This window comes from Mustela nivalis, assembly GCF_964662115.1.
Source record: "Mustela nivalis genome assembly, chromosome: 6".
Classification (NCBI taxonomy): domain Eukaryota; kingdom Metazoa; phylum Chordata; class Mammalia; order Carnivora; family Mustelidae; genus Mustela; species Mustela nivalis.
Window position 1 is genome coordinate 15,511,818 of NC_139025.1, and position 26,113 is coordinate 15,537,930.

Genomic DNA, 26,113 nt, shown 5'->3' on the forward strand with positions numbered 1-26,113 from the left:
TGGATGGCCTGAGCAAGTCATGAAGCTCCTCTGAGCTTCAGAATCCTGTTAGTAAAAGTGGGAAGAGCGAAGCCACGTCATGGGGCCGGAGAGAGGACTAAGAGCAAGAGCGAGGCCATGTGATTACTTTGCAAATGTAAGTAAATAGTCCTAAGTTGAAAAATATGCCAGAATTTTAAAACCGCATGAATGACAACAAAAGAAGTGCTAGATGCAGTTCAGACAAGCCACTGAAAATTCTTCTTCATCTAAGGGGAATGAAAGATTCCCCAAAACACTTTGTTATACTGTCCAAGCATCCTTGTATGTAAAAGGCCCAGTGCTCAATCTGGTGTCCACACATTTTTAACAACCGGAGCCTCCTGAATCCAATCCACTGTCATCTACAGCTGGGATGGGGATTTGAGGTTAAATGACAGAAATCAAAAGTTCTGCCTTGTCCGAGGGGCTTACAGCCGAGTAAAGGAGGAAGCTCCAGTTCTTTGAGAGTTTCTACCTCTTCTACCAAAATTACCCTGTAAGGCAACCCCCATCTCCCTCCAAAGCTCCAGCTCAGTCCTTAGAGTTGGGTGGGGAGGCCCCCAATGCAAGGAGGGGGTCTCTAGCTGGTTGCCTGTGCCATCAGCACCTAGAAGGCCATAGGCAGCTGGGATGGGGTGCACATTGCAAACTGTGGAGTTTGTAAGCCCCGTAGTCTGGCTTTGTGCTATCTTTGCGCTCATTTCCCTTAAGTGATTCACAAGCCTTTAGCAAGAGCCCAGTTGCCTGCACATCCTAGTCTCAGGTCAGCTGGGGGTGGGGGACATCAAGGAAAGGGTGTGGCGCCAAGTTGGGCCCAGGGTGGTCTAAAGAAGCAGTGCCCCCTTAAGGACAAGAGTGGTAACAACAGAAGCAAGCAAGACCTTCATGGAGGAGACTTTCTTGGACCACAGCCCCCCATAGCAGAGGCTCCATCTACTCAGCCTTGGAAGAGCTGCTTTGGTTTCATCAACGAAAGTGGTTCTTGGACGTTCCTGGCACAAGAAGAGAATTTGCTATCTCTCTGGGATTGTTCCAGTCAAGTCCTGGCGAAGCAGCAACAGCTGTCTCTAGACATTAGGATCGTGTGGATCAGGAAAATTTTGAAACAAATGTAGGGGAACAACATAAAGTTGCCAAACTTTTGTTTAGGTAAGTAAGAAATTCACACACACACACACACACCCCTACCATTTATTACCCCCATAATTCCATGGAAGAAAAGACGTTTCAATGCCCAAAAGAAACATTTGAACAATCCTAACTTCATGGAAACCTCACCACATTGACTATTTTCTTCATATCTTCATGGACCAGTGAAAAAAAATCATGACAGGCTGGCACCAAACCAAGAGGAAAACCACTGATCTACAATCTGCTCTCGTCTGAGGGCTTTGGGGGCTCTTTTGACCAATTTGGGAGAAGAGAAAAACAAACAAACAACAAACTTCCTGTCCCTGCTGGCTGGGATCTTTGGGTCTAAGTGAAAACTGCCCAAACAGTGCAGACCCACAAGGATGTCACTCAGTTCCTTGTGCTGTGCCCACATTCTGCCATCCTGAAAATATATTTAAACCCCGGTTTTCAAAAGCAACTGCGGAGATAAATGGGTGAGAGGCACTCTGCCCTCCACCCTGTCCAAGTGCCCCCTGGGCCTGGAGGGTCCACCTATCTACTTTACAAATTGGTCTTCCAAATACTGTTTTGTTTGTAGAGGCTTTTGCTGCTAAAAGAAAGTTTAAAAGCCTCACTGCACAGTGCATAGAATAATTAGAGCTACGTCTATTGAGGACAGAGCCAGATACTTTTTTTTTTATCTTTTATTTGTATAGATTTTATTTATTTGAGAGAAAGGGAGAGTGAATGAGTGGGAGAGCATGTGAGCAGGCAGGGGGGAGGACCAGAGGGAGAGAAAGACTAGCAGACTCCCCGCTGAGCAGGGAACCCCATGCGGGCTTGATCCCAGGACCCTGGGATCGTGACATAAGTCAAAGGCAGATGCCTAACAGACTGAGCCACCCAGGTGCCCCAAGCCAGATGCTTTAAATGCATCATCTTAACCACATTATTTTATTGTATAGTGCAAGTAAGTTGCAGAATAACATGGACAGTATGCTTCCAGGTTTGTGTCTTAAGAGAAACTTCTCTTTCCCCCTATAGATATTTATACAGGCACAGGAAAGATCTGGAAGGATCTGTAAACAGTGGCTGCCCCTGTTTCTACATTTTTGGAATTTTTTTCAGTAAAACATTTTTACAGTAAACCTGTGTCATTTCATAATAAAAATAAATCTCTTTTCCACAGCAGCTCCATTTTATAGATGAGGAGAGTGAGGTTCAGGAAAAGCATGGTAAATGTGTACAAATAAGTTGGACCCAAAGTGGACATGATGGCTAACAGAGCTACAGGAATTCATATGTCAGAAAGACCACAGCATCTGAGCTGGGGCTTAAGAGAGGGGTAGGGTTTCCATAGTCCAAAATGAAGAGGAAGACATTCCAGCTAAGAAAAATATTATAAGATTGGGGCGCCTGGGTGACTCAATGGGTTAAAGCCTCTATCTTTGGCTCAGGTCATGATCCCAGGGTCCTGGGATCTGTAAACAGTGGCTGCCCCCACCGGGCTCTCTGCTCAGCGGGGAGCCTGCTTCCTCCTCTCTCTCTGCCTGCCTCTCTGCCTACTTGTGATCTCTGTCTGTCAAATAAATAAAGAAAATCTTAAAAAAAAAAAAAAAGGAAAATATTATAAGACAACCCCTGGAAGGGGGAAGCATGGGCCTTTTTCACAGGAAAAAAAATACAAATGTTTCCTAAGCACATGAAAACATGCTTATTCTTTTTTTTTTTAAAGACTTTATTTATTTACTTATTTTAGAGAGCGAGAGAGAGCAAAAGAGAGTGTGAGCAGGGGGAGGAGCAAAGAGGAAGGGGAGGGAGGGAGAAAGAATCTGAAGTGGGCTCCCTACTGGTCACCGAGCCTGAAGCCAGGACACTGAGATCATGACCTGAGCGGAAACCAAGAATGAGGTGCCCACCTGACTGAGCCACCCAGGCGCCCTGAAGATATGCTCATTCTGGGATGTGCTCATGAAAACTACTCTGAGATAGTATTTTTAATCCATTAGATGAGCAAAAATTCAAAAGTTTAATAACAGACTAATCTGGCGAGATTGTACTGAAACAGGCACTCTCAAACGTTGCTGCAGGTACCTGAACTTATACAGCCCTTAGGAGAGCAATTTGGCAATGTCTCGCCCCACTGAGTGCATCGATGCTTTGCTCTGACAGTTCTAGCTCCAAGATGTTGCTGCAGACAGAGCTGCCATGTAGGCAACTGTAGCCACCCTGCCCCAGTCCCCTTTGTAGCTGGTGTGCTTCCCACCGGCTGCATGGGAGTCTTTCTCTAGGGGATTTGAGGGCAACCACCTGACAAGCCCTGCCCATCACCAATGTCTGCCAAGACAAGACCTTCCCAAGCCTGGCCCCTTGCCTCCAGGGGGTACAATTCTGCAAGCTCCATCTTCAGTCACGCCTTGCCTTGATTTCTTTGGGATCAATCCTTGCTCTTTCCACTTTCCCATTCTGCTTCCCTTCCTTGTCCATCCCCCAATAAATCACACACTGGAAGCCTCGTCCCAGCTCCACCTCTAGGGGAGTCTGACCTAAAACACTTGGGAATGTCCAAAATGATGGATGAACAAGATTATTCATAGCAACACTATTCTGTAGTAGCAAAATATTTTGTAAGGAATAGAAACAAGATAAATGTCCTCCAGTAGGAGATTGGTTAAACAAACTAGGATATATCCACAGGATGGAGTCATACGCCCTCGAAACCGAGAGAAGCGGCTTCTTTACATCTACAGAAAAGCTCTCCAAGACATACTGAAAAGTGGAAAAACAGCCCAGATCTGCTCCACCAACCGTTTTTATACGGATGGTGAACTAACAGGTTTTTTTTTTTTTTTTTAATATATTGGAAGGGTTGAAAAAAGTCAAAAGAAAAATATATTTCATGACATGGTAAAGTGATAGGAAATTCAAGTTTAAGTTTCCACAAATAAAGTTGAGTTGGGACAGAGCCATGCTCATTGACTGTGGTCGCTTTTGCTCTAAAGGGCAGAGCTGAGAGGTTGTAGAACGATATGTCATTCAAAGCCTGAAATATTTACTATCTGGCTTTTTATGGAGAAGTTTGATGACTCCTGGTGTGGAGTACATGAACTTTTGTGTAAACGTAGAGAAAATAAGCACATGTGTTGCATTTATTTGCATCTTTATAAAGCAACCTAGGAAGGCCACCTTGGAAACTAATAACAGCGGTTACCTATCTACGTGGGGTGCCAGGGAGCGGGAAGAGGGCAGATGGGGAATAAATTCATGCCACAATTTAATGAATGCTCACTCTGCGCCAGCCTCCATGCCAGTAATACGCACTGCCCACAACCTCTCATGTAGGTCTCTCATAGCTCTAAGACTTACTCATTATTCCATTTCCTAGCCAAAAAATCAAGAGTAGCAAGTTTCCATCCCTTCCTGAAGGTTATATGACTCCCAAGGGCAGAAGCTAGGTTACCAAACCAGGTTAAGTTCATCTTAGAGCTACCCCACCATTTGTTATTGCTGTGTCACCGTTTTACAGATGAGAACACTGAGATATTTGGGGGGACTGAAGAAGAACAGGCTCCAGGCCATAGGATAGACAGCATGACTATCAGAGAGGTGTCTGGGCTGTACTGAATGGGTGAGAAGAGTCTCTGAGAAGCCCACCTTCTTGCACTCATCCAAGAAGAACTTTCTCAGTGCCTGCCACTTTCCAGGCACCATGGTCCAAGGATGACAAAGACCCTCTGCCCCTCTCTGCTCTGGTGGGGGTCTGAGCAAAGGGTCCAGCCTCCCAGCAAAGATGTGGGGGTACAGGAGGAACTGCATATCAGCCTTGAGTTGTTCATGGTCTTCAAGCAGATGTAGGACATGATGAACTAGGCCTTTTCAAATGGTTATTACTCGAGTGAATGATGACCCAGGAGGAGACAGACCAGAGAGGGGCAGGCTGGAGGCCAGCTGGAAGGCTTTGGCTGTGATCTAGGCTAGCAGGGACCACGGATGGGACCAAGAAGAAAGTCTGGATTCAGGGGATGGTTAGATCATGGGATATTCCCAGTTGTGACTAGACCAGTGGGTGGAGGGAGCTCCAGGAGCCAAGATCTCAAGTGGGAGACCCAAGAAGTGGCTCAGTTTTGGACACAACGAGGGTGGAGTGCCTCAAGATGGATCTCCACGTGGAAGCAGCCAGGGGGCAGCACTCGGGGGAGACACAGGGCACATTCGGGAGCGCTGTAAGGACAGAGGCCACGGAGCTAGGAGGGAGGGAATGACAGCACTCAGGGCAAACAGGCAGAACAAACCAGGCTTCAGAGCTCCTTGCTGGACTGAGGCACTGACTCTGCTAACACTTCCCAATTTCAGGAGCGCAAATGTGTTAATGAATGGACTGGTCTCCGTTCTAAGTTTTGTTCCCATAAATTCGTCCCAGCCTTTGGCACCTGCTCCTCCTTGTCTGCTAGCACAGGGTAAAACAAATGAACAAGCAGTCAAGGCATATGAACAGAAAATGTGGCAGTGACCCCTCTCACTTCCCTTGACAGTGTGTTCTTCTCACGGCTATGTGTGTGTGCCTATAGCTGGCTTTTATTTTGAACACACAGATGATCATCATAGTTTCTGCTAATTAAGCCGTTCTCAGCTCTAATCATGGGATTAATTACATTGATGGCATTGCTTATGACTTGTAGGCACCCTGAATGCTACACACTTGGAGAAACAGAGGAGTGAGGAGAGAGTAAGCAAGGGAGGGGGTCCTGGGGACGGACCACCAACACCTGAGGGCAGACAGAGGAAGAGGCTATGAAGGCATCAGAGAGGGAGCAGCCAGACAGATGGGAGGGGGACAGGGAGAGAACACGGACAGCCAGGAGGGCCTTCCCAGAATGCCGTCTCTGCTTCTGGCCCTCCTGTGACTGCAGGCCCCCCTAATGGCAGGTGCCCAGGCTCTAGCACCCCCAGGTGGTCCAGGCTCCCCTGAGGATCTGGATGCTGGCAAGGCAAGGGAAGCCCTTGCAGAGCTCTCTTTCTGCTCCTTCTTTCCTCAGGCCCAGGTCAAGGTCAGCCAGCCTTTGTGCCAAACCCTCAGGGACCCAATGTCACTAGATAATGTAAGGCAAACATAACAATGAATTCACAGCACAGAGCGCTTGGGTGGCTCAGTCAGTTAAGCATCTGCCTTCAGCTCAGGTCACAATTCCAGGGTCCTGGGATCAAGTCCCTGGGATCAAGACACCCAGTGTCACTAGACCTCCTGCTCTGGGTCCTGCCACAAACCTGCCTGGCCTCAGCCAAGGGAAAGGGGACACCGGGCCAGGGTGGATCAGGAGGAGGGGACCCTGTGGCCATCGGTAGGAGCCAGGAGCCCACTGATTTAGGCGATGCACAGCTCGCAGGCTGAGCAGGTGAGGTGCAAGCTGGCTAAGACTTAGCAGCTATCACTCTCCAGTGTCTGGGTACCAGATGTGCCAGGCTGGTGGGCTCTCTGATGATACTGTGAGAGGGAGGGGCTTGAGCAATAAAGATGGATATGTATTGAGTGCTCATTCCTCACTGTGTATTTTTAAAATTTTTTTATAGATTTTTGAGGGAGAGGGAGAAGCAGACTCCCCACTGAGCAAGGAACCCGAAGGGGGACTTGATCCCAGGACCCTGGAATTGTGACCTGAGCTGAAGGCAGATGCTTAACTGACTGAGCCACCCAAGCACTCTGTGCTGTGGATTCATTGTTATGTTTGCCTTACGTTATCTAATTTTCATAATCACGTTAGGGGCTAGGTATTATTTTTAGCCTCATGTTTCAGAAAAGGAAATTGAGGCACAGAGAAGTTAAGGAACTTGTCCCAGATCATTCATCTAGAGTCACTCTGTCCAACAGAACTTTCCATGGGGATGGAAATGCTGTATGGTTTGCACTATTCTGTACATAACGACCAGCCACTGGTGGCTTCTGAACACGTGGAAATGTGTCTAGTGAGGCTGAGTTTTACATTAAATCAAATTTAAATAGCCCCATATGGCTGGTGATTACCATATCGGACCGTGCAGTATAAAAAAGTGGAGGGGTCAGCACTGGAACCTCAAAAGTCTATCTTGGCCTGTGACTATGTGGATAGAGTTCCCCCGGCTAGCCTCACTGTGCTCTCTGTCCCTTGAAGGCTTCGCTCCTACCCTGGGCAGGAGGGTCCCCCGACAGTCCTCACCGGGATCAGAGCCATCCTAAACCCTGCTCTCCGGCCCCAGACCGCAGCATCTGTCTTCAGATGTGAGGAGAGGTGTGACCGGAAAGAGACTGGGTTTGCAGAGGACAGACCGAGGACCATGCCACAGGGGAGCTGCTTTCTGCACAGTGTGAGGAGAGGTGTTTAGAGAGCCAGAGCTGACTAGCGACAGGGTGACCCCTGAAGAAGCAGGTACTCCGTGTGCCTGGATAGTGGAGCTGTGCTCCTGAGCGCCAGAGAGGAAGCCGGGGGCTTCTGGGTTCACAGCAAGCTCAGCAGGGAGGTTCTGGGGGGACCCAGCCCTCGCCCTCACGGCTTGGCACACTGATTCGGCGTCATCAGCACTAGTGTGGATGACGTGTCTGAGAGCTGGCTGTCCTGAGACCTCTTTGGTCGTTCACCGTGCTGTGCCCACCCTGCTGTGCCCAACCCCTGGGACCCCAGTGGTCAGCGGCACCCCCAACCCAGCCCCATCTCAGCTACCTGTGAGTCCCGTCCTCTTGCTCCGAGGTCTGCTTCTAGCTCTTTCTGTGCCCACACCCTGGTCTGAGAGAGCTGGAGATCTGGGACACAGACCCCAGGGGATGCCTCTGCCAGGCAGGGGCAGGGGGTGAGAAGGGGGCAGAATCCTGGTGGGGAGGGGTCTGTCCTCTCCAGTCTCTGCCCGCTCGGCTGTCTCAGCTGGCTCAGGAGGAAACACAGCCTCCTGTTTCCTTGCAGGTTGGCGGGAGTTGTGCATGTCTGAGGGAATGTCTGTGAGGCACCAGCCTGGCCTGGGGCCAGACCCCCACCTCCAGACCGCCGCCTCTAGACCGCCGCCTCTAGACCCCCGCCTCTAGACCCCCGCCTCCAACTCCCGCCTCTAGACCCCCACCTCTAGAGAAGTAGCAGTTGCTGCCTCAGTCTCCCAAGGGCCCAGACAGCCTGCTAGGCCTCCTCACTTTCCTCCACCCTCTGGATCCCTCATGACCTCATGTTGACAAACCATTTTCCACTGAGCAGCCTGCCTTGAGACTCTGCAGTGCCTTTTTTTCTCTCCTGGCTGGGCACCAGAGCTGGGCAGGGGAGCTAGAGTGGGCTACCCAGGGCCCTGGAAATGCCCCCTCTTTTCTACCTAGCTTGCCCAAGTGTCAAACTGCTGGGGTCATCACCCTTCCCCTCCCAGCAGAGGAAAGGGCCCCTCCAAGAACTTCTCTGTCTCCCTTTGGCCCAGCAGACCACCCACAGGCTACAGCTCGGCCAGGACCACAGATTCCCCCCAGAGTGGAAGGCAAGGGACCGAGTCTTGTATTATCTTTATATTCTTTATAGAGTCATCACAGTGCTGGGCACACAGCTACTGTCCCCAGATAGTTATCACCGTGAACCTTCAACTGCTCCGCGGCCTCTTCCAGCCCTCTCTCCCCACTGGAGTTCTCTCTCCAGGCCTGGCTGGGCCCCGCCCCGCAGCACCTAGGGCCAGCAGGCAGTCAGAAACCTTTGACTCCAACCTCCCCTACGAAGACTTGTCAGTTCCTGGGGAACCTCGATGTCATGAATTCATCATTCACCTACTTCCAAGGTACATGTATGAACATTTTATAAGGTGCATAATTCCACATGGGCACTGTAGGGAAGACATCATGCCCCCTCCAAGTGCAGAGGCAGAGGGTGGGGAAGGGCCTGCCCTTGGTGCCTTCATGTGAACTAGAAAAGGGGCCCCTCTAGGTGTCCAGTTTGCACAAGCAGTCCCATTTCTTTCATGGTGCCAAAGCTGGCTGAGAACATAGGCTAGAATTTAGCTGCATTTGTAACCTGATCAACATCTTTGTACAGGATACAACACATACACCCATATCCAGCAACCCTGGGATGAGACCCTGAACGTGGCTGGTTCATGACCATCCAAGAGCAGAAAGGCAGTAGGTACCAGGAGTCTCATAGCTGGAGGCACAGGGAAGGCTTTCTAGTGGTTGTGTGATATGAGCTAGAGAAAGGGGTCAGGACGGCAGAGTCCACCCAAGGCAGAGAGAACCCTGAGATTATGGGGAAACATTCCGGCATGTGCTGCTGTTGTTCAAGGAGAAGCCTTGTCTGGTTAAAGATAAAACAGAAGGGGCCAAAGATGACAGAAAATAAAAGCAAATAGCTCTAGAGTGCTTGTAACATCCAGGCCTGGTTCTCAGCACTTTCTGTACATTAACCAATTTAACCATTTTTAAAATTAGGAAGTCGATATTATTATTATTATTATTCCCATTTTACTGATGAGGCACAGAGAAGCTAGGTAACTAGTCTAAGATCACACAGCAATGACTAACGAGCTGGGAATCAAACACAGCCTATATAGATATTCTGGTTCCAGAGCCTGTGCTCTAAACCTCTACATTATCATGGCAGCTTGAGAACTATGTCTTGGGACTGAGCCACGGAGCCAAGGGTCCCTGTGTTACCCTGCGTATCTCATGTACAAAGCCCATCCCACACTTTCTGCTCTCCCTGGAGAGCAACAGAGGTCATAAGCAACAGAGGGTCGTAAGCAACTGCTCTGGGAGATTAGAGGAGGAGGAGGGCCTGGAGGTGACGCAGGGAAAGGAAAGAGCTTTAGGCTAAGGGGATTGAGCTAGGACCATCTCCGACAGCCATGAAGAGCCTGGGGAATGGGCATTTCACCACCATCAAATTGGCATGATACTCCCACCTCCGGAACCCCTGAGTTCCCAGCTCAAGGCCTGCAGGGCCGCTTTCTGCTCCATAACACACCCCCATGCACAGAGCTTAGCAGGCTTGCCTCATCAGACAGCAGACACAGGCCTGTGATGTCAGATGAGTTTATCCCACTTTTGGACCTGCAAAGAGAGACCCACTCTGTGTGTGGAGGGAGAGCTAGGTCAAGGATATACTTCTCAGGGGCAGGCCAAAGTTCCAGCAGTCTGTAGCCAGCCAGCTCTTCCAGGGGCTGAAATTGACCCCGGGACCATAAACAAAAGGTTTCTATGAGAAGGAAGAGCCCAACCTGACGAGTCTTCATCAGACATCTACTATCAGACATTTAAAAAAATTTTTTGCTAGACTCTTTATGTTTGATACCTAATACGATTAGCACAACAACCTTAAGACGTAGGGATGACAAGCCTCCCATTTTAGAGAAGAGAAAACTGAAGCACAGAGAGGTTATCACTCTGGCCAGGATCAGCACCAGCATGGGGACTCTCCAGGCCGGAGCTCCCCCTGCCTTTGACACATGGTGCTGCTCACCCTTGCCCAGAACAAGAAACCTCACTAGGACCAGAAGCACCTTCATGTGGTCTGGGCAACCTCTCAGAGTTTCTAGGTATTGCTGCTGCTTTTCTGATGTAAACAAAAGGCCCAGGTAACCCAGAGTCCAGGGACAAATGAGAGTGGCTGCCATTCATATAATGTTGCCAGATGCATTTGAAAATATTAGTAAATTCTCCTGACAATTCTATAAGGAAGTGATGGACATCCCCATCTTACAGATGAGAACACTGAGGCCTGTCAAGTTCAATCACTTGCTCATGGCAGGCATAGCTGTTAAGTGGTAGGGCTGAGATTCAGACCCTGACTTATCTAACCGTAAGACATCACTAGTTCCACAATCCCTCCCTCACATAGCACTGCCTGTCCCAGGGCCTCTGACCTTGACCCCCAAAAAGAAAGAAATGCAGGATGAATGGATCTCCAAAAGCACGGGCTGTCTGAGGTCCCTCTGCGGGACTGGATTCCCTTGAGAGGCAAGCCCCACCGTGCTCCGGGTGCACACACAGGTGGACATGTCAGGCAGTAGCCCGGGGCTGAGGCTCAGCAAACCTTGAAACAGACATGCGGTAGCTCTGGAGGGTTTGATCTGAAATCTTCATTTTGCAAGGAATGGGGATTTTTCTTTTCAAAAAGCACTGGACTTCCTTGAATTTTAGACCTTTCACAAATATTTTTTTTAGGAGAAAAAAAAGAACAAAAACCCCCCACAAAATGCCTGTTGCAGCTACTCACTTCCACAATGAATCATGGACACAAAACCACAGCTATGCGGCTAACAAAGCAACTATGTGTTTTCACATTTTGTCAGTGGAAATCATCTAGCGATCTTCACGATGTCATCTGCAGGCAGAGGGACGGGCGCGCACATCCGGCTGGGCCCTAAGCAGCCTGTCTCACATGGTTATCAGATGACTTTGCATTTAATTCATCTTTCCTTTCCTTTCTAATCTTTTTCTGGGAAATTATCCGGCAAGGCTTAAACCTTCCTTCTTATCCCTCCCCAGAGTGGGGTGTGTGTGTGTGTGTGTGTGTGCGCACTCTCTTGTGTGTGCATGGGCACGTGTGCGCACCCACACTCACGCATGTACACCCCAGTGATCAGGAGAGGAGTGCTGAGACACTGAGTCAGCTCCACGAGTGGAAATGAGTATACATTTGAGCCGCTTTTTACTAGTGTTATCACAGTGCCCCTTCACTTTGGTAAAGCAATTTTCACCTGGAAGCTTACAGAGCCTTTTCTGACAGCAGCAAATTCATTACCTGATGGCAGATTTAAAGGTCGTGTAACTGGAGAAACTACCGGACCCATAAATCAGAAACTTCCTCTGTGTCCCGGACAAGGGGTGAAACCTGATATGCATATATATTTTAAAACCCTGAGCTCAAAAGGAGAATTCACAAAGCCTGAAAAAAATCTCCATTATAATTTCTTAGCGATGTTCTTTCATACAGATTGCCCACCCATGCCGTGTACGCACGCACACACACACACACACACACACACACACACACACACTACCCGGAGGGTGACATTCACTGAGTAGCCGCAGTTCTGTACAAAGCAACCAGATGGGACAAACCATCCCTCGGGGCATCTGAGAAAGAGCACTGAGTCTTTCCGGTCCCTTCTTGCTTCATCCCTCCCTAACCTTTTCCTTTCAAACAAAAATCCTAGAGGACTTTGGTCAGTTCAATGCGATGAGTCCAGTCACAAGCCTGAAATGTTTGTTGTTCCTATTTTTTAAGCTGCATACTAAGAACTGCATACATGATATTTTTTTTTTTAAAGATTTTATTTATGTGACAGACAGAGATCACAAGAAGACAGAGAGGCAGGTAGAGAAAGGAGGAAGCAGGCTCCCTGCTGAGCAGAGAGCCCGATGTGGGGCTCGATCCCAGGACCCTGGGATCATGACCTGAGCTGAAGGCAGAGGCTTTAATCCACTGAGCCACCCAGGCGCCCCCATACATGATATTTTAACGACCCCAACAAGCTGCCTTTGTTCCCCACACAGGGAGGTGGAGAAGCTACTCCAGGCTCTTGCCGGGGGTTCTGTAGTTTTCTGCAAAGATCCTAGATGCCTTGCCTGTGGCTCCCTCACTAGGTTTGCTGCTCTGCACTGGCCTGAGATCACCTGCTCTACAGGCTGGTTAGCAAAAGAGCTGCTGGCAAGGGTTCTGGAGTCTTGAGGAGAGCTGGGCTGGAGTGGCCCTTCCCCGCAGTGCCACTGTGAGGGCTCGTTGGTGGGCTAGAGATCTTCCACTTGCTCCTCTAGACCTTTCTCCACCCCACTCTGGGCCCTGGGGGCTCCTTGGCCCTCTGCCTTCCTGTCCTGTTCGGCGCATGTGGGAGCCCAGCAAGAGGGCAGGAGAGGGAGTGGGGGTATTGATCCTCCCAACTCCCTCCTGACAAGCACAGTGCGGGGGTGGGGGTCACGATCCTCCAACAGAGGCCACCTCCCTGTCATGGCTCCCTCCTGTGCCTGTAGCTGCTCTGGTTCCAGTAACCGCTGGCACCCTGCCCCCTCTGACCCCATCCGAGCCTTTGCAAATAGACCCTTTCTCAAACTCTTCCTGCGGCGTGTGCCGTCTGTTTCCTCCTGGAACTCTGATTAATCCAGATAAGAAAGAGTCTCCTCTCTCGAGGACTGAGCCCTCAGCCATGTGACTCAGCACTTTTTAAACTCCTTTTATTTTATTCTCAACACAACCCTGTGCAGCCAGGGTTCGCATCACCCTTTTATACCGAGCCTCGGGGAGGAGAAGAAACACACAGCATCACGCGGCTGTGAGCCACAGAACCAGACATAACAGAGGCCAAGCTCGTCACCGCCACATCACATGGTCCCCATACTTAGGTGGTGCCTGTTGAGTGCTCTCCTGGGGGGGCCCAGTTGACTCAGTAAAGTTCCATCAATGGTAGGTTAAAATAACAACCATACCACACACAAAAAAAATTTAAAAAATTTTTAAAAATAATAAAACCCAGTCCCAAATTCTACTCCAGCATAACTTTATCCCAACCCTAGCCACAACCCTAGGGTTAAAATCTCACTGCCATACCACACCAAAGTTTCCTCTCTTCTTTCCCTCACCACAGCCCTCTTGTGAAACAGAGTATTACCCCAACCACAACCCCAATCCCACCCACTCCTAACCCAACATTCACCACCATAGCCACAATTCCAGGTTGTCCCCTCAGGGTGGGACTAGGGTCAGGGCAGCGGTGAGCCCTGGGAGGTCTCCTGGACCCCTCTGCTCCTGGGTGATTGTCCCCATCCTGTCTGCAGGTACAGCCCTGCCACCTAACTCCAATCAGACTCAACGTGATTGGCCAGAAGACATTTGTGTCATGTCACTGTGCCGGTGACTTCGGTGTGGGGAGGGCCAGGGGAGGAAGGGGGAGGCTAGGGATTCTAGGGCGCAGCGTTGATGGTGGTGAGGAAGAGGGAGGGCAGGAAGCTCTGTAGCTTTCTCTGTCATTGTGCTGCAGGCTGTGGGGAGGGGAACAGCTCACATATCAGAGACCTGTCAAGGGCCAGGCCCAGGGCCGGCTGGGAGGGAGGCTGGGTGGGGGCCTCCTCTGTAATCGTGCCCAGGGAAGTTCTGAGAATGTTCAGCTCTGGGAGAATCCTGGAAAAGGGTCAAACAGCCCTCATCAGAGAGGTTGGGGTTGCCTCAGGCCAGATGGTCACCTTCAAGCTTAACTAGGAGAGAAGGGAGTCAAGAGAAAGTGTGCAAGAAGCAGACACCATTTCCCTGAACCCTGCCCACTGGTCCTCCATGGGGAGTAGAAGGGGTGTTAGAAGGTGCTGGGCTCCCTTCTTCCCTGAGCACTCAGAGGCCTGAGCTTGGCAACTCCACCAATCCAGTGGTGTCCGCGCTGGGCTGAATGCCTTTTCTTCTTGATCCCTGGCAGGACCACTAGGCCTAGAGGTAAAGCATAGCCAGAACACACGCCTCAGGTCACACTCACAGCCCAGAGCCTGTGTCTTTTTGTTATTCATACACAGCTAGCCAAGGCCCTGCCCAGGCCCTGAGCTCTGTGGGTCTCAGATACATATGTGGGCTGAGGAGGTGCATATTAACACTCTACAAAGCCTAGAACCCCACCCTCCACCCAACACCATTACCATTTCAGAGAACTCTAGAAGGGACCTCAGCAGCCACACACAGCTACAAAGGACAACTTTGAAGCAACATGCTTTGTGGGGCACATTGGAAACCTCTCCCTCCTGAGAAGAAGCCAGGTCCAGGGTCACTATATACAGCTGCACAGGCTGTGCACTGCACAATTCTTGGGGTACCTATCAGAGAGACTGTGATGTAATGACTATCTCCTATTGTATCCAGTGACTGAGAAGTCCAGCACAGAATTACCCATCTCCCTCCTCTCCCTGGTGGGAATGGAGAGCTTCGGATCTAGCCACTTCCTCCAAGCAGTCTTCTGGGCACTGCTGAGGGACCCTCCACAAGCCTTCAGGGGGCCCATCTACACTGGCAGAACCCCCCAAGAGCAGCAGGGAGAGGGGCGTGGGCAGTAAAGGAAGTGTTTGGCTGAGACGCGGATTTTTTTCTACTCTCCTCAAAAAGCAGCAGCAGGGCTTCTGGGATTTCAGATTTGGGAAAATAAAACCTCTCCATTTGTTCTGGCTGGAGGCCCACAAGTTAGCATCTCCCTCTGACTGCTCCCCACCAAGCTCTCCCTCTTCCAGACCCACAAACCATGGAGAGGGGCTCATGGGGCTCTTTTCAGGCCCAAGAGACGAAGAACCTGGACGGGAACCCTCCCCCCCCTTCATAGCTGCCACAGTCCTGTACCAGACTCCTGGCACCCTCGGGGTCTGCTAAGTCTGGCTCTGCCCCATTTCAGCCACTGTTAGAGGAAAAGCATTGCCCTAGGCCCACCCTGGCTCCAGAGCCCCCAGGCCCAGGAGTACAGAGTGGGCAGATACCCACCTGCTGGGAGGACTGGAAGTTCCCCTTCCTGATCAATGTCATGCTGGGGGATGGGCTGAGTGTCAGCTCAGAAGGAAATGACCCAAGACCATCTTTCTTTGCGCCAGGCAGCCACAGGGGATGCACTGCGATAGAGATTGTTATTCAGTAGATATTTATTTATTGAGTGCTTACTGTATATGAGGCACTGTTCTAAGGTATTGGGATATGTCAGTGAACAAAGCAAGATCCCTGTCCTTGAAAGCTCACATTGTAGCTGGGGGAAAACAGACAATAAACACTAAACATGACAAATAAGTTAGTTATATGTATGCTAGAAAATATAAAGTAAAAAGTACTGTGAAAATAAAAAGTGAACAAGATGAGAGGGATTCTCAAGTTGGGGGGGGGTTGCAATATTAAGTAATAAAGAGATAGGAGACATCTCCCTCCTGGGAAGGAACCAGGTCTAAGATCACCATATACAGCTGCACAGGCTGTGCACTGCACAACTGTTGGGGTGTTCATTGTAGATGTTATGTTCTGCACCATGAAGTACATCCCCTGGTTTGTTTCCAATGGTTAAGTTCAACCCTAAGTCTAAAACCTTTAAAAGGTGGTCAGAGAGGGCCTCAGTAGGGAGCTTCTCCTGAAAGTAACCCACGTACAAATAGGAGGCATAAGCAAATACCCCAGATCACTGTCAAGACTGTTAACTAACAATACGAACCAGCACATGCAATAAACATTACAGTTCACAAAGCCATCTTTTGCCCACAATGTTTTTCTTAATCCTCACAACATGCCAGTGAGGAAAAAACTCTCTTTCCTATTTTATAGATAGAGACATGAAGTCTTGGTGAAGTTCAGTGGCTAGCCCAAAGCCACAAAGCAACTTAGTGTCCCAGCTTGGAAGCAAAATTGGGTTTCCTGATTCTTTCAAAATAGTGTATTCAAGGTCTTAAGTGTTGGGGAACTCCAAAATAAACCCCAGGGGGCAAGCATGGGCCTCAGAGTTACAAAAACAAATCAGAAAAAAATAAGGCTTAAAAGAAAAGAAAAGGGAAGGGAAGGGACGAAGGCACTCTATTCCCAGAGATCTCAAAATCTTGACTCAGCCTGGATTTTAGTCGCCCTGGCAGGGAGGCGCCACTGCATGGCCCCCGTGGAAGGGGGACCCGGTGTGAAAGACTGCAGGCTGCTAACCCCACTGCGACCTTGCAAGGAGGATGCGAGGCCAGATTGTCGGGGATGGCAAAGGTCTGTCCCCATGAGGGCGTGTGTCCTTGTCACAACCTCGGAAATGGGTTACAGGGGGTAAAAGGGGAGTAAGCACACATGGCCCTCTGGATGGAAAATGGCCTGATTCTGAGACCATTAACTTGAGCTCAGAGCAAATCAGGTCTCTGATTTACAAATACGGAGATGGAGGCCCTGGGAGGCCAAGGAGTTTTCCAAGGCCTTCTAGCATGCGCGAGTCGGGCCCTCAGCAGGTCCCAGGGGAACTGGAGAAAGGTCTTGGGTCCAAGGGGCCTTGAAGGCGGAGGAGGGAGGACAAACAGAGGGCCACGTCACCCAAGGGAGCCAGCAGAGGGCGGGCGTGCAGCAGACCAGCAGAGCTGAGGAGGGACGTGGGAAGGGGAGGGAGCTGAAGCAGGAGCCTGGTGCTGAGGACCCCGGCCAGCTTCAGTCAGGATCTCCCACGTTCCCAGAATACACCCATAACCCCACTGCCAACCTTTGTCCTGCCTCAGTTTCCCTACCTGTAATTCCAGGCGGTGGGGTGGAGAAAAACCCATCCTGGCAAATGGGGTACCTCGCTCTGATTTGTCATAGGCACGGGGGATAGAAAGGTAGGGTCAGAGATTTTGCATTTATTGGACCTCCAGACGCCCCTCTGATCCCCCCCAACATACGTTATTTCAGTGAACTCTCTCAACCACCCTGTGAGAGGGGCATCCGTTTTCCCATTTCAGAACCCAAGAAACCGAACTGCAGTGGGGCGAAGGGGGTGGCCTGACTAGGTTGTGAGGCAGCAGGGTTTCAGTTCTGCCTGGCTCGCAGACCCAGCGCTCTGCCCTGAGATGCACAATGGCTGCTCCTTTCTCGCTCTGGGTCATCCATCTCCTCTTTGCCATTCTGCTAGGCAGCAGGTGCTGCCCTGGCCCCCAGGAGGGGAGCCCGGGTCTCCCCCCACTGTGGCTCCTGGTGCAGTGATCTGCTTGGGAAGTCGCCCCACTCCTCAAGCCTGGCAGAGACCACCCCTTGGGAGCTGAGACCTTTTCCCACCTAGAGGAGGCCCAGGCAACCTGTGCACTCACTCGCAGCAACCGCAGGTTAAGGGTCACGGGTCAGGAAGGGCAAAGATGGCTGAGGTAGAAAGGTCGGGGCTGAACAAGTCTGGGGTCCTGCCCTGAGGCGCGAGTCCCATGACCACCACACATAGCCAGTGTGGCCTCGTGCACACCACTGAGGCTGGACCTTCAGCAGGAGCTGGGCCAGGACCGGCCCCCCACCCCCAGCAGACAGAAGCCAGGGGAGGTTTGATACAGGCCCGCATCTCAGGCCAGGCTGGGGGACTGGGGACAAGCCCCCTCACCTCTCTGAGCTTCGTCCACAGAAGGGGAACACTGGGAACTGTGGCCCAGAACTGTGAGAGGTCCGTGAGATAAAGGGGTGAAGAGCCAGGCCTGTCACTGAGCACACATTCACCCAACTCCATCTGGGGCCTGTTGTGTTCAAGTGCAGGAAATGCAGCAGCAAGAAAGCAGAGAAAAACCCCTGTCCTGGGGCGTCTGGGAGGGTCAGTCAGTTGAGCATCTGCCTTCAGCTCAGGTCATGGTCCCAGGATCCTGGGATCAAGCCAGGCAGCGGGCTCTCTGCTCAGGGGAGCCTTCTTCTTCCTCTGTGTGGGCTCTCTCTCTCTCAAATAAACAAATAAAATCTTTGAAAAAAACAAAAACAAAAAACCCCCGTCCTCCTGGACCTGACCTTTCACTGGGGTAAGAAAAACAATAAATCAAATAAATAAATAAAACACAGAAGATGCTAGTGCCATGGAGAAAAATTACTGGTTGGGGTAGGGAGTGTTTGGGACTGTGCAGTTTTAAATCAAATGAACAGTCATCGTGCCCCTCCCCCATCACCACCTGCCCAGGAAGAAAAGACCTGAAGGGGGATGTGAGTATCTAGAAACAGTGTTTAATGCGGGTTATATTGTATCTCCCCCCAAAATGTGTTGAAGTCCTAACTCTTGACCTGTAATTTGGGGTCTTATTTGGATATGGCGTCTGTGCAGATGTAATCAGTTAGGTTTAGATGAGATTATACTGGATTAAGGTGGACCCTAAATTCACACACGCACGTGTGCACACATACACAAACAGCAGGCCATGCGACAGTGGAGGTAAAGACTCGTGTGATGCAGCTACAACACAAAGGAAACCAAGGATTGATGGGAGCCATCAGATGCTAGGAGAGAAGCATGAAACAGATTCTCTCGCAGAAGGAACAACCCAATCGACACCTTGATTTTGGACTTCCACCCAACTGTGAGAGGATACACTTCCGTTGTTTCAAGCCACTCAGTTTGGGGTCGTCTGTTACGGCCATCTTAGGAATTACTAACACAGTATGCCAAGGAAGGGGGTGGCAAGGGCAAAGGCCCTGAGGCAGGAGCATCTCTGGTACGTTTGAGGAAAAACCAGCTGGTCAGCGTGGTAGAAGCAGAGTGAATGGGGGGAATGACTGGTGAAAGTTGACCTCAGAGATGTCAGAAAGGTTTGGGGGCCAGATTGTGGAGGGCTGCCCTGTGGCAAGCCCCTGACAAGCGGAGCTGTTACACTTCAGATGGGGAGGGGGGCGTCCCAGCGGGAATGGGTTGCAGTGGTGGGTTTGGTTGGCCCCCCCATGATCTTTGTTTCCTGGAGTTACATCTTTGAATATGTTGCATTAAATGGCGAAAGGAATGACATAACACTGTATGTTAACTACACTGGGATTAAAATTTTTAAAAAATGGTAAAGAGCAATGGAGGGGCAGGTGGAATTAAGGTTGCCAATGAGCTGGCAAGAGAGGGAGAGTGTCCTGGAGTACCCAGGGGGGCCCAGGGTCATTACGTAGGCCCTTAAAAGTGGAAGAAGAAGGCAGAAGAGTCAGTGAGAGATTTAGCCAAAGAAGGAAGCAGAGAGAGGTTGAACACATGAAGAGTTCACGTGCCATTGCTGGCCTGGAAGACAGGAAGGGCCACAAGCCAAAGAGTAGAGGTGGCTTCTAGACACTAGGAACAGCCTTCCAGTGACAGATAGCAAGAAGCGGAGAACTGCTATGACACATCCCCTTGGTCCCCTTTCCCATAGAGATGGTAGAAATGGTCCTGGTGGAAGGAGCCCGCCAGCCAAGCCCACTACTGGGGCCGCAGGGGGCATCTGCTAGTCATGGCTCCCCTGAGGCTGGGCGGGCTCTGACGGCTCCCCAGAGCGGGTTTACACACACACACACAGCCACCCGGGGTTTTGTCTGCTCTTTGCCACCCAAGACCCTCTAGCAAAAAGCACCAGCCTGCTGATGGTCAAAATATATTGAGGACTGACCCCTGTCAGGCACTGTATTGTGTGCTCTACTCACATGGTCTCATGTCATCCCTTCTGCACTCCTACCAGGTGGGGACGATTGACTCAGAGAGGTTTGGAAACATGCCTCGTGTCACACAGTTGGTGAGCAGTAAATCCAGAATCGGACCCCCAGGATGATCTGAATCCAAAGCCCAGGCCAGACCCTCACTCCTCAAGGTGTGGTCCGGGAACCTGCGGCCTCAACCCCGAGACCACGATAGAGCTGCTGTCCCCCCGCCCCCCTGCAGAATCAGCAGCAAGTTCCCGGACAATGCTTATGCCCGGGGCAGTTTGAGAAGCCCTGAGGTAAAGCAGGTTTCCACCGCTGGCCACCCCCAGCTTGTTGTAACCACCCCACCCTCAACCTCTTAAGGCCTGTCCCCAGCTGCCTGGCTCTGGCTCCCCAGGTGGGACAGGCCCTCTGGCCAGGCTTGGGGAAGAAGCCTAGACCGGGGTCTCAGAAGGAGTGTCCAGGCCCCTCCTGCTGACAGCCCAGGCCACAGCTGGACAATGTCAACCCTTGTCTGCCTCTCCTCAGGGTGTGCTGCTGTGGCTAACTAAGACTCTCCTGGCCCCTCCCTTTCGACTTCCTTCTGGAACGAAAGTCTCTTGGCCTCTGTTCTGTGCTCTCCTGAAGGGGGTCTCTGGCCATCACCAATCCTTACAGTGTCTCCCCTCCCTAAATATTTTGATGTCCCCCCCACCCTCCAGCTTCTAGAATGCCCCCAGCTTCATGTCACTCCCTCTATCTGGACACCAAAGGCCCGTACGAGCTGCCATCGGGAAAGAGGCCAACGGCTGCTTGGGGAACCCAGCCAAGCTCACAGGAAATGTCTGACACCACCAGGCAAGCGGGATTTGGCCTCTCAAAGCAAAACACAGCTGGGCCGACAGTGGGCCACTCGGACTTTCCCAGATTTCATGGCACTGAGGTCCCAGGGCAGAGACTGACTGGACTGGCCTGGAGGCAGCGGTGCATTCCCGACATCACAGTAGCGCCTGGCCAGGGAGCCTGTGAGTCTGGAAGAGGATGTCCCTGCTGGGGGCCACCGACCTCCCTGTGGGCCCTCGCCCTCCACTGCCTCCTGCAGGCATGTGAATCCTTTGCCCGGGATTGGAGGGCTCACGTGGCTCCTCTTGCCCTAGGCCTCCTCCTCGCCCCAGCATGGGGCCTCATCCATTCATTCACTTGGCTTCCGTAAACTGAGCACCGGCAGTGAGCCAAGCCTGGCGTCAGGTACCAAGGCCGCCTGCACAGTCCCTACTCTCCAGGAACTCGTGCTACACCGTGGCCACAAGCAGACCGCCTGGAGGGAGAGTGGGGGGTGCTCTGCCAGAGGAAGCACAGAGCCCCCCTCTTCCTGCACTCAGAAAAGCCAGGGGCTGGTGCCCTTGGTTCCAGGTACAGGGTGAGGGCTCACCGTGGTGGGCAGGCCCTCGCTTCGGTTACTCTTCAGTTTGGACCCAGTGAGGCAAATGCAGATGGAGCCGTCTGCATAAGCTAAGCCTGTTGGAGGAGCTTTAGGGAGATCCAAAGAGCGAGAAGCAGGGTCTCCGCCTTCCAAGGCCGGGGCCACACAGTCTGGTTACAGACACAGGGCACAGATGCACAGGGTATGCGCTGCAGGGGGTCAGAGAGCTGGGCGCAAGTGATCAGCGGGGCTTTTTGGAGAAAATGGCACTGGGCCTTGAAGAGTAGGAGTGGGATGGGCTGGGCAGGTGGGCTAGGGGATACTAAACAGCTCTGACTCGGGGGTGCAAGGGGCAGAATGACCTGCCAGGCAACCATCCCCCGTATTCACTTGTGTGCACACACAGGAGTACCATGCATTATAAAAGGAATGAATCCTACAAGACAGAAGAGAGCTTGTACGGGAATGCCAGGCTGGAAGGACTGTGCTCCCATCCTGCCCGGGGCTGATCCCGGAGTTGGTACCTCTGGTGTTCTTCCAGGTGCCTTCACACCACGCCTACCCACCTTGGACCAGCAGCTGGGACCAATCATCACAGGGCTCAGGCCCTGCCCACCTGCTCACAGCCAATCCCAGATCATCCACCCCGGCCCTGTGTTGTCTATCTGGCCCTTGGCTCCGCCCCCCGCTCTGCCCCAGCATTCCAAGGTCTTGGCCGAAGTATTTGGCTCTTCTGGTTTTGATCTGGATCTCCTTAGACCTCAATCAGTGTTCATCCTTCTGTTCTTTGTGCTTCTGGCTACCCTTGCAAACTAGCTGCTTGGGTGCTTGAGGCTCTGGGACTCTACTTTACTGGGACCCAAGTTGCTCCCTGCTTTGGAGCTGCAGGATAATCTCAAGCTCCTTTCCCTTCTCTCCTGAGCATTCCCACTGGGGCCCTCACCTTGAGGCTAGCCTCCTCTCCCTGGTTCTCCTGGCCTCCCAGAGAACAAGTCCTTTTTCCCCTTAGCTCAGCAAGACAAGGTTGCAACATTTCAGAAAGAACATCTTAAGTAGGAAGCGAATGGAAAAACTCGCCTGAAAAACCAAAAGGAAAACACAGCCTCTAGAAATGGACCAGTTTACAAAGTTCAGATTTCCTGTCCAGAGAGAGAAAAAGTCTAGCCAGGTTGGCTGGCAAGCAGGCCAGGGAATCCGGCCCACGAATGTTTCCCTTGCCCACATTTTATTCTACCCCCCCACACACACTCCTGCTGTTCCCTTCAAGGAGAGAAGTTACTGCTGGGCAGTGAGTGAACCGAAGGGCTTCTTTGGGCAGAGGGGGCCTTCCTGCATGGACCACAGGCTGAGGAAAAGGGGGACAAGGAAAACATTTAGAAGGCATTTACCATGTGCCGTCCCTATTCTAAGCACTTTCTTTATATGAATTGACTTTATCCTTATAACAGTTCCATGCTTGTGGGGATCATCGTTGTCCCCACCTTGCTGTGAGGAATCAGAGAGGGCAATAACTTGCCCAAGGCCACCCAGCCAGGAAGTGGTCACGACAGGATTCGAAACAAGAGCGTGCAGGCTTTATGCCATCAGCTTTCTCCCAGGACCTGGAGGGTAGAGACTCCATCCCAGCCTAGCAAAGCCTGTGCCAACCCCACCACTCACCTCTCTGCTCACTGCACCTCTGTTCGGGGCAGGGAAAGGGAAGGAGAGCAGAGAGGAGGAAGGATAATTCTGGTCTTTGCCACCAAGGTCTTCACCCAAAGGGTCCTAAGGAAGAAGCCCTGCTCTGGAGGGACTGTGCCCCTGGACCCGAGGTCCCACTGAGGAGGGGACTTACCTGGCCAGCGGCAGCTGGGATGCCAGTGACCGTGCTCTGGGGGTCGTGGTGCTTTCTCTGGCCACGCTGCTCCTGCGCAGGTTGGGGGACCCCTCGGCTGAGCGTCGGGGTGCTGGCCTTGAGTTCTGGGGGTCGAATTCCTCCTCGGGAATGACCTCCTCGCAGCGGGCTCCGCGGAAGCCAGAGCGGCACACGCAGAGCTGGGGCCGGCTGCAGGATCCCCGGTTCTGGCAAGGCGGCTGGCACACAGCTGGGGAGACAGGGAGAGGGATGAGGGTTGGGGCCGCGGTGGGGGGGCCTGATGCTGTCCTGTCAGGAGGGCCACTTCCTCCCTTACTCCGACAGGAAAACCCGCTCTGGCCTCAGAAAGCTCCCTGGGTCAATCTGCTGCCCCTCCCCGCGCAGGTCCCCAGGGTGGGGCTACCCTGTCATCTCGAATAGCCCATCAAGGATTGAGGGACCAAAGGTGTGGAGCACTCCCAGCAGGACACCTGACTTGGCATGCTTGTGCTCGCTTTTAGTTGTCAGCCTCTCTTCTCTCAGACGGAAAGTTCCAGAGGGCAGGCGGTTTGTTTTCTTCCCGTCACCCCAGAACTTGGAACAGAGACTCACACAGAGTAGATTGTCAATAAAGAATGAATGAATGAATGAATAAGTTTTTTTAATGGGAAAGGGGTCAACACTGGCCTGGGAGTTGGGCTGGGGCAGAGGCGGAGGGGAAGCTGAGCAGCTGAGGTTCTTTTGTCTTCCCTGAGCTGTGCAATCTGGATCTCACTGAGTTCCGATTTTCTCGTGAATCACTTGAAGGGCAGGCTGGGGAGGCTGGGGTATCTTAAGGGTCTCTCAAAAGTCACCCTCAGCACCGACAATCTCTCCTCTTCTTCCTCTCTGGAGAGCATCTGCTCTCAAGCTCCCATCTTCCTGAGCAAGTGTTGGAACCCCAGACCGGGAGCAGGAGGAACTCTGCCCCCCAGGCACTGGGATCAGCCTGGGGGCAGACTGGGGCTGGCACTGGGTGCCTCCCTCCAAACTGGTGCTGTGTAGTAGCCACACCTTTTCACTGCCCTTCCTCACCTTGCAAAATCCAGGCCCCCTCCAGTGACCAGCAGCCACGGGAGAGAGAGCCCCATGCAGAGAAACACACGGGTGCAGGGCCTTGTCCCGCCCCTCCCAGGACCGCCTCTGGGGCAAGGAGGAACCCAGGAGAGCATGGTCAGGCTCATGCTGGACCCTCTAAACCTGAGGTCCCCTCCATCTGTCACTCATTCATTCAACGAATACTTGCTGAGCCCCTACTGTGTACTAGGCTCTTGCCCTCATGGAGCTTGCAGTCCAGTAGGGGAGACCAATGGGAAATCAGAAAAGAGCATGAGGTTGCTTTGGGGCAGTATCTCCGGCTGTGGAGACAGACACGGTGATGCAGTGGCCCCGCGCCTGATGATGTTAGATGGGGAGAACAGCCTTCTCTGAAGAGCGGGGTCTAACTGGTACTGAGGAGGTGGGTGCATGAAAGTCCGGGCAGAGCCTTCCAGGCAGAGACAATAAGCAACTGCAAAGCTCAGGGGGCTGGAGGGTATGTGGTAGGTTCGAGGAGGTGCCAGAGGTCCAGGGAGGCTGGGGTCTGCTGATAGCGGGGAGCACGCAAGTTCAGGAAAACAGAGGCAGGTGATGCAGACCCTCGGGGGCCTCCATTATTGCAAGTGTATTTGTCAAATCCCAAGTGAGCCCCTGAGCCTGGGATCGGCTGAGCTGTGCTCTCCTCTGACATCAGGCCTGGAGTCCACACCATGGCTGGTCTGAAGGAATCTCTCCAAAATCCCTCTTGGCCCATTCCACTTCCTCCTCGGAGACGCTCACTGGCTCCTGGGGGCCTCAAGTCCATAGAATAGCACTGAACACCTTCCTTGGTCTGATCTCCCTCTAACAATAAACCCTCTAGCCAGACTGGCCTGTGGGTACAGTCTCTCTTCTCTCTGCCTTTGTGGGCACTGTTTCCCTTCCCTGGGACTTTTTCCCATTCCCGACCATTTACCTAAGTCCTATTGTTCCTTCAAGGCCTCCTCCCCATCCCTGATGACCGCCTCCAGCCAGTGTGCCCTCCTCTGAGCAATGAGGACCTGCGCTCCCTCTGCACACCCCGCATCAGGCACACCCCGAGGGCCGCAGTCAGTGTGATGGGTTCTGCACGTACATGGCTCAATTCCCAGCTACTGTGATCAAGCCTGGTGACTGCCCCTTACACCTCTGTGCATCCTTAGCTCCCATAGGACACGTGACCATGACACCAGGGGCAGGGCCTTGTCCTTATGTTCATCAGGGTAGCCACTCTCTACGGAGTGCTTGCGCTTTGCAGGCAGTGTACTTCACAGGTACCATCTCATTTAAACCTAACGACAATCTTTTGTGGCTGGTGTTGGGATGCTCATTCTATAAATAACGCCTCAAGCTTGGAGAGGTTAAAAGCTTGCCTGAGGTGTGTTTGACTGCAAAGGCCAAGTTCTTTCCTCCCACAGCCTCCCAGCAGGGCTGGTGTGGTCCTTCCTCCCTACAATTTCTGAACCTTGACCCAAAGCCAATGATGAAGCAAAGGGGTCTGTTGGCTTCCAGTTGGCCACCAAACGCCTGGCCCTTTGCAGGTGGGATAGACTTCAGCACCCCATCCCTCTCCGAAGCCTACACTGAAAATCTTAGATGGTGATGGAACATGTTTAC

At 52.0% G+C, this 26,113-nt stretch overlaps 1 protein-coding gene across 1 annotated transcript in view; it reads right to left on the reverse strand.

Moving 5' to 3' along the window:
* LTBP2 (latent transforming growth factor beta binding protein 2) overlaps nucleotides 1-26,113 on the reverse strand; it is a 102,539-nt gene that overhangs the window by 56,211 nt on the left and 20,215 nt on the right. Inside the window, exon 3 of the mRNA XM_082733373.1 lies at nucleotides 23,402-23,651. Coding sequence (XP_082589499.1) covers nucleotides 23,402-23,651 — 250 coding nt within the window. The remainder of the gene's footprint in view (nucleotides 1-23,401; nucleotides 23,652-26,113) is intronic.